At 50.4% G+C, this 8,823-nt stretch overlaps 1 protein-coding gene across 1 annotated transcript; it reads left to right on the plus strand.

The window, feature by feature from the left end:
• Positions 1-6,304: 6,304 nt before the first annotated feature.
• LOC119295954 (probable serine/threonine-protein kinase PBL15) lies at positions 6,305-8,134 on the plus strand. Its single transcript, XM_037574376.1, has 3 exons — positions 6,305-6,868; positions 6,972-7,244; positions 7,366-8,134. Exons 1-3 carry the CDS (start codon positions 6,446-6,448, stop codon positions 7,960-7,962), a joined length of 1,293 nt encoding a protein of 430 aa, XP_037430273.1. The 5' UTR covers positions 6,305-6,445; the 3' UTR covers positions 7,963-8,134.
• Positions 8,135-8,823: the final 689 nt, after the last annotated feature.

Raw genomic sequence — 8,823 nt, forward strand, 5'->3', positions numbered from 1 at the left:
GGTCTTGCTGGTTTAATTTTTACCTTTGAGGAGAGGCAAGTCCACCGGATTCCTTATCATAAGCATTGTTTTATTCATGGTGTGAGGATGTCCCATCGGATGCGTGTGGTAGATTCAGTTGGAGCACCCCTGCAGGGTTAAATCTTTTCGGAAGCGATGCCCACGGTTATGTGGCGACTTGGAAATTTATAATATCCGGTTTTAGAGAACTTGACACTAAACTACAAATAAAATACACCAACCGCGTGCGTAACTGTGATCGTCTCTTTTCCTGGGAGTTTGGATAGAGAACATGGTAGGGTTATGTTTGACATGTAAGTAGTTCAGGATCACTTATTGACCATTACTAGATTGCGACCGTCGTGCGTAATTTCTCTTCTTACTCTTGTACTCGTAAGTTAGCCACCATACAAATGCTTGGTGCTTACTGCAACCTCTCCACTTATCCATTACATGCCCATTAAGCTTTGCTACTCTTGATACCCATCGTAATGGGATTGCTGAGTCCTCATGGCTCACAGATTACTACAACAATAGTTGCAGGTACAGGTAATGCGATGATCTGACGTGAGAGCAATGCTTGCTTGCTTTTGGAGTTCTTTTGCTGCTTTTTTGTCTTTGTCGATCTTGGGATAGGTTCCTGGTCGGGAGCCTGGGCTAGCAGGTGAATGTCATTTGTGTTTTTGGTTGTTTTCATTCGTAGTCGGATGTTGCTCTTGTGTATGATGTTTGATGTATTCATGTGGCAGTTATGCCTTTGTCTGTATCCCCATCTATTATATAATGATATGATGTAATGATATTCTCCTTGCTATGCGCTCGAAATGCGGTTGTGTCCCAATCATGAATTCATCACGTGATTGGGATAGAATCGCATCTTGGGCGCTACAGGCATCCTCCTAGCACTCGAAATAATTATCGTATGCCACCACCCCCTCCTAGATACGGTTGAACACATGTCTAGCCATCCGGAAGCGGCGCCGAAATAGGTTGTGCTAGAAGAGAGGGTTAGGGGACTGGAAGTAGTCCTGCCATAGTAGGCAATGGCCGCTCTCTCAGTTGCGATTCAACGCCGGAGTATGCCTGGGAATCAAGCCCCTAAACACCGGCCGATGCCTACTAATGTGGTCATGGACGACCAAAGCAGCAATCGTAATCTCCTCATCGTCGGTCGACGAATCTTCCAAATCACAAATGAAATTGTTGAAAAAGTACTCGTTGTCGGAGTCCATTTGTACCTTGCGGGCGAATCGTTGAACACCTTGCGGGCGTGGTAGAAGAAGTCGGCCGGTGAAGAGCCTCACGCCTCTCCCAGAGCAGGCAGCAGGCCTGTCGGTGTGGAGGCGAACGTGGTGGCGTTTGGCGAGCGAGGTAGACAAGCAAGGCGGTGCTGCCGGTGGCGGAAGCGAGGGGGTGCTGTGACGGCGGCGAAATAGTCCACCAACAACGCTAGATTATGGGGCCGTCGAGGGGTGGCGTGCTGCTGGGGGGAGGTATCTGGGTGCGGCCGGTCGGCCTGGGCATCAGAACTGGTGGGCGGCGGCGAGGAGGGGGGGAGGGGGCTGTGGTGGCTGTTGATGGGAGGAAGGGGGAACTGGCCAATGTGCCACTGACTGGCAGGCCAGGGCAAGGACAAGGGCGGGGCATCGCGGCGTCCGCGCCGATGCAAACACGACCCAAATTCGGTCCTGAAATGGATCGCACGCGAACAAAAAAGACACTGGTCTGTTTGCTTCGGCGCGATGGGCCGCCTTTTGTTTTGATCCAAATAGATATGCGTGGACAGTTTGAGTCGCGCGATTGGAGTTGTGTGAATCGTGCATTCATGGCCACGTGGGTCATTCAGTCAACTGCATGACACTGGTCCATGCATCACATGCATACATGTGCTAGTACTAGTGTAGGGACGAGACTTGCCTGCTCCCCCGGCGTGTGCCCATCCGTGCTCCCGCATATGTGGCTTGTTTTGATTGGAACAAAATAAGGCCCGGCCCCACCCCCTTAAAATCAGGGGGGGAGATGATTAGATTAGAAAAAGAAAAGAAAAAAGACAACCGTAGGATGAAGTGGGAGCACGGATGGGAGCATGGGAAGGGTGCAGGCAAGCCGGATCCCTAGTGTAGGGTACGGAGCACATATATGCATTTGGACACCATGTAGCAATCTCTACTCCTAATGGACGAATTGGTTGAATAGTCCCCCCCACTTTCAACCGGTTTATTTTCAACCGGTTTATTTTCAACCGGTTTTTCTTCATCCCACCTCCCACCAGCCCCTCCCACCGGTTTTTCTCTTTTCTCGTCTGACCAGCAATACCCAACGTATTTATGGTAATCAATCATAATTAATCCACGTATAGTAATAAATCAATCCAGGTATGGTAAGGTCATAACTCAGGAAATTTTGAATATGGCAATTATATGGTAATAAATTTAAATTACCCCAAAGGCTATCAATCCAGATATGGTAAGGCCATAACTCGGGAAATATCGAATATGATAATAAATTTAAATTACCACTAGGTATGGTAAGGCTATCCACGTATAGTAATAAATCATATAGTAATAAATCATAATTAATCCACGTATAGTAATAAATCAATCCAGGTATGGTAAGGTCATAACTCAGGAAATTTTGAATATGGTAATTATATGGTAATAAATTTAAATTACCCCAAAGGCTATCAATCCAGGTATGGTAAGGCCATAACTCGGGAAATATCGAACATGGTAATAAATCAGCGATCCGTCCGCATTACTAGCTCATTCGATAAATCAGCGATCAAGTAATTAAACCGTGCAGTAATTAGTACTCCCTCCGTATATGGAAGGAACCGCCGGAGTATTCCATAGATTAGACACAGGATTTTGGCAATCTCGCTGTGGCATCTCGGATTTCAGAAATCACGCGCCCGCAGAAGCCGCCGTGCCTCCCCCCCCCTGCAACCACCGCCGGAGTCGGAGGCGAACGCGATCGCAATCGTGACGTGTATATATATACAAGGACGTACTACGTGCACAAGGGCCTGCAAGGAAACCCCAGTGCTCCTGATCACCATGCATTTCTTCCAGGTCGTCATGGCGTGGATGTTCCCGTGCGCCGTGTGGGCGGCGATGGCGCCGGCAGTGGCGACGGCAGTGACCACTGATGGCGCTTCGAGCGTTGAGCAGGGCAGCTCCTCGTCGCCGGCGTTCGGCCCTGGCGACGCTAAGGTGGCCTCCGACCCGGGCTCCTCCCCGGCGTCGAGGTCGTCCACCTCCTCCTCCTTGCTCGGCGCCCGAAGCAGCTCGTCGAACAGCGCGCGCTCACCGGTGAGGGAGGGCGGTGACACGGCCGCACGGAAGGGCCACGCGCTAAGGCGGTGCCTGCGCAGGTTCGCCAGAAATCTGCAGCGCGCCGGTGCTGCGGACGAGCGGCCAGACGGGCGCGGGAGACGGAAGGGCCGGGCGATGAAGCCGGACGGGAGGGTCGCCGCTGGCGAGCACGGCACCGCCCGGGCGAGGGAGGAGGCCGTCCCGAGCGCGATCGCCTACTGCAAGGCTGTGTTTTGATTTTCGGCCGAAAAAAATGGATTTCGGCCATCTCGGCCTGGGGCGAAAAGTATATTTAGACCAAAATTGCTCAAATTTGGTAAATTTTGGTCAAATTTAAGTCAAATCGCAGTTAAAATTTGATCAAATTTCAGCCGAAATTTTTGAAAATGGCCGAAATTCGGCCATCTCGGCCTAGGGCGAAAAAAGGCTCAAACCAAAAATCAAAACACAGCTGCAAGGAGTCGAGCCGGCAGCGCTGCAGGCCGCCGTTGGCTCCCTCGCCCAGCTTGGACGGCTGACTCCTCGTTCGTCCGGAGGAGGAGATCGGCACCAGCGCCACGAGCGCCGTCTCGCCCTGCAAATGCGAGGCGCAGGGCACCTCGAGCGCCGCCGCCCCCCACCACGGCCACGCGGCCTTCAACGGTACGTGTTGTCAACCAATCCGTCGGTCGATCTGCTCTGCTGCACCCGTGCATGTCTAAGCCGTCGTTGATCTCCTTCGTGCAGCAGAATGCGGCGGCGGCAGGCCGTCGACGGTGGAAACTCGGCGAGGTCCAGCCGGGGAGATGGAAAAGGGTGACGCTGTCGATGGGCTTGACGGGGACGTCCTTAGGATAACGAGTTACTTCGCCGCCAAATATGTGCGCGCGGTGCGCCATTGAAGAATAGCTCGGGGTCCGTCTCACATGAGGCGAAGCAAACAGTTTTTCGTAATCTAGAGGACCTTGTCTTACGTACCTTCGATCTTGTATGATCTGTCCATATCAGTGTGCGAGTAGTAGTAATATGATTGTAGTAAGATCTGTCCATATCAATTGTCGATCTTATTCTTATATGATATGATGGCTTGCAGCGTTCCTAAGATCTAACGAGAATCTCCTGGAGTTAACGACACAATCGTTCAATTGTTTCTGAATCAGACTGCAATTTTGAAGCTTATTTGGCAAAGGAGTTAAGATATAGACAATCCTATTTATTCGAACTAGCTTTGCTGAATCGAAAGAAAGGAGACAACTTGGATTCAATCAAAAGAAATTAGAAGATTTTAGTACTGGCATGTATTCACCTCAATCAAAAGAAACTAGGTCACCACTATATGCTCTGTTTGTACTCTACACATGAGGAATATATTCACCTTTAACTTCTTTTTTTGTGGAAATAAGACTTTCATTCATCAACCACGGTCATTACACTCCAGATTTTACATAGAGCGTGAATTCCATCCGGTGCATGCCCATGCACGTTGAATTATCAAATGAGTATAAAGTTAGTCTTTTTTTTAACTACTACACTCCAGATTCTTGAGCATGGAGATAGGCGAGTTGTAGACCAAGAGCTGGTACAGATATAGGCGAGTTGTAGACAAGAGCTGGTGGGCAGCAAGAAACGCATGCACACCAAAGAACAAATCTGAGTCACATGCCTACTTCTATTGGTTTCTACAAAGAGCGGCTAGCTTAGATCTTAGACCAGTCGGTCACTGTCGAGGTCGCCAAGGTGATCTTACAGCACCGCCGTGGGGATTTCTCATATGATTTTATGTAGGCAAGCCGCAAGCGGTGGTGGTGATTGGCTGGGTGGTGTCGCTGCATTGGGAAGAGACGAAGTGATGGTAAAAGTAAGCAGGATCCGATGATTCTTTCGTGGGGATAGCCAAAGTCAAGATGTCGACTACAGACTCGTCGCAGACTTGCAGTGAACCTGGATGCGGCGAGCCTGATTTGTGGATCGATGGCGGGTCTTGACTTTGTTAGGCTGGGATTGGATGGTTGCGGAGGGTGGTGTGCTTGGTTGGGTTCCCATGAAAGAATGTGGCCTCCTCGTGGATCTGGTCATGCCCATCCTAGAGAACATTGTGTCCTTAGCTTCCTCGAGGAGCAAGGACAGTGCAAGCGGCAGCAGGGGGTAGGGGTAGATGTGGGGAGGGATGTCGGCGGCTGCTCGAGGTCATCATGATGAAACCCTTGACGTCCCATCTTTATCAATGGAAGTGGAAGAGCACGAAGTCGAGATTGTATAGGAGTTTGAGTTCTTTTTGGCACCGATCGGTTCCCCACTTTAGAGATGTATTTTTTTTTGCGTGCGAGCAAACAGTGGGTTGATTCTAAAAGGGATAGGCACTTTTCAACAGAAGTGCATGACGGACCAAAAATATGACCTTATTTTATTCGTTTGATAGATATCGTATTATTCGTTGTTGTTCGTTCGGTGAAATTTCCTAATATTTGATTGTTGTGTTTCTAAATGAAAGATACTGATTATAAATTTTGAAGATACTGATTATAGAGCACCCCATAATCACCCAATATGAGGGGATGATAAATGAAAGATACTGATTATAAATTTTGAAGAGCCCGTGGCAACGCACGGGCGTTATACTAGTAAATAAGGGGGAGTAACTTAAAACGTGTAAAGCGGCTCCGACACCTAGGATCCTACATCCTGTGTACTGGAGTTGGTACCACGGGTGGTGTATTATACTACAATTTCATTTCAGGTGCGATCGATCGACGATCAGTTTAAAATGGATGGTACTACACTACTAGGCTAGTATGGTTTGGGAGAAAAAAGACGCATGCAAAAGGCGAAGCTGGGGATGCCATAAGCACATGCATGCATGCACTGCACTGGACCAAAGGAAAGGATAGAGGGAGTGGTTCGATCGGGCAGTTGGGTTGTGTGTTGGATCGGTTGGCTTCGCACTCCCTTTTGGCCCAATCGCCCGTCGCCATTGCTATATCATCCCTACCACGCCGTGTTTTCCCCCAACACTCACAACCACTACAAACCTGCTGCACCAACTGCTCCGTCTCCACCACCTGTACCTCTAGCTCGCTCTTACTCCTTTCCTTTCCCACGCTCTCGCCAACAATCCAAGCTACACTAGTACCTAACCAAGTGCAGAGAGGAGGATGCCGAGGCCATGGAGACCGATGCTGGCGTCGGCAACTAAGTGCTGCAGCTCCGAGGACGCCTTGGTGGCCGGGAACGAGCTCACGCGCTGCCGCCCGGCACGCTCCGAGTTCTCGCGCCGTCTCGCCTCCTTCCGCCGCCTTTCCTCCATGACCAACAGCCCCGCCACGCCCAGGGACGGCAAGGACCACGAGGCCGCGGCGGAGATGGGCGTGGGCCCCATGCAGCTGCACTCCTTCAGCCTCAACGAACTCCGCGGCGTCACGCATGACTTCTCCAGCGGCTACCTACTCGGGGAGGGCGGATTCGGCACCGTCCACAAGGGCTTCGTTGACGCCGGCATGCGACCCGGCCTTGAGCCCCAGGCAGTCGCCGTCAAGCAGCTCGACATCGCCGGCCACCAGGGCCACAGGGAGTGGCTGGTAATATAATCCTTGCCCGTTGTTACGTACGGTTGTCAGATTCCTTACCAACCCTAAATAACTACTCCAGTAGTAATTTGATTGCATGGGGATGGGGTTGCAGGCCGAGGTGATCTTCCTTGGGCAGTTCCGGGACCAGCACCTGGTGAAGCTACTTGGGTACTGCTGCGAGGACGAGGAGCGCCTCCTCGTCTATGAGTTCATGCCGCGCGGCAGCCTCGAGAACCACCTATTCAAAAGGATATCCGCGACGCTACCGTGGGGCACCAGGCTCAAGGTCGCCATCGGCGCCGCCAAGGGTCTCGCCTTCCTCCATGGCGCCAAACAGCCCGTCATCTACCGGGATTTCAAGGCATCCAACATCCTCCTCGACTCGGTACGTTCCTTCCTTCACGAAGTGGCATGCATCATCGAATTGGATCGATCTACCGGCCGGTCCGGCAGTCTCGTAATTAACGTTGTGTGTATAACTGATCGTCGACCGGTGGAATTAACAGGAATTCACGGCGAAGTTGTCAGACTTCGGACTGGCCAAGATGGGTCCCGAGGGAGAGGACACGCACGTCACCACCCGCGTGATGGGCACCCACGGCTATGCGGCGCCCGAGTACTTGCAGACGGGCCACCTCACGATGAAGAGCGACGTGTACAGCTTCGGTGTGGTGCTGCTGGAGCTCCTCACGGGCCGCCGGGCCATGGAGCGCGTCCACAGCCGGAGCGCGCACGCTGAGCAGACCATCAAGCTCGTGGAGTGGACCCGGCCCTACCTCGCCAGCAGCCGCCGCCTCCGCTGCATCATGGACCCTAAGCTGGCGGGGCACTACTCCGTCAAGGGCGCGCGCGCGGTGGCGCACCTCGCAGTGCAGTGCACCAGCGCGCAGCCCCGGGACAGGCCAAGCATGGCCGCCGTGGTCGAGGCACTCGAGCGGCTGGAGGGGCTCAAGGACATGGCTGTCAGCATAGGGCTCTGGCCCACCGCGCCCGTGGCCGGGAGGAGCGCGCTCTCCGCCAAATTTCGAGCCGAGATGAAGGGTGCCGGCACCGGCAGCGGCGCCGTCTTGAGGCGCAGAAGCGCGTCCGCCAAGCTGTTGTGATCTGCTTGCCACGTCCGCCTACCTGCCATGACGTCTTTTCGCGCATTGTATGTGTTTAAAGTAGAAACTAAAGAATGAGAGAGAGTTGAATGAAAGATGATCCAAACAACCTATCTAACAATTAACTTAATCCTAATAGCTTAATTAATAAGCAACTATTCTATTCTTAACACCCCCCGTGTACAACGCCTCTTCTTTGGTTTATCCATCATCTTGACAAATTCCTTGAATAATCTTGAATGTCTCCTCCAAAAAAGACCTGTGGGAAAAATATGAGGAGAATAGTGCAAATATGTTGCTAAAACTCCTTTAAACCCAGTGGGAAAAATAATAAGGAGAAAATGATGCAACATATAATAATTATTGTCTTTTGATAACTCATATGAGAAAAACCTTTGAAGAAGAAGAGAACTCATCGATGAGTTTAAAGAACAACTAATGTGTCTTGAGTACTTTCTTTAAAAACCCCGATAGGGAAAATAGAAAGTATGACGTATGATCTTTGATAAGATATTGCCTTATTAAAAACCATTACGAGAAACTTTGATAGAAAACTCATAAGGGAAAAGAGTACAATATTATATGCCATTGAAAACTCCTTTAAAACACAGTGGAAAAAATATAAGGACAAAATGTATGACATATACGGGCACTTGTGTTTATAGTGGCCTCGTTAAAAACCTTTATGAGAAACCATTACGGAAAACTCATGAAGGGAAAAAGAGTACAATATATGCAATCTTAGGATTGTAAATAGGTTATAGATTTGGGAAATTACTCCCCCTGAACTTTGCAAACCTGGAGAATGTGTAATACAAATTCCATTGATATGATCATGACATTATGAATAATCTGTAGGAT

Source organism: Triticum dicoccoides, chromosome 4B (genome assembly GCF_002162155.2).
Source record: "Triticum dicoccoides isolate Atlit2015 ecotype Zavitan chromosome 4B, WEW_v2.0, whole genome shotgun sequence".
In the NCBI taxonomy this organism is placed as follows: domain Eukaryota; kingdom Viridiplantae; phylum Streptophyta; class Magnoliopsida; order Poales; family Poaceae; genus Triticum; species Triticum dicoccoides.

Excerpts from the sequence above, each read along its gene's own strand:
- LOC119295954 (XM_037574376.1), top strand. The coding sequence starts at position 6,446 with ATGCCGAGGCCATGGAGACCGATGCTGGCGTCGGCAACTAAGTGCTGC. Across the intron at positions 6,869-6,971 it reads AGGGCCACAGGGAGTGGCTG|GCCGAGGTGATCTTCCTTGG; the intron begins GTAATATAATCC and ends ATGGGGTTGCAG. Across the intron at positions 7,245-7,365 it reads CCAACATCCTCCTCGACTCG|GAATTCACGGCGAAGTTGTC; the intron begins GTACGTTCCTTC and ends TGGAATTAACAG.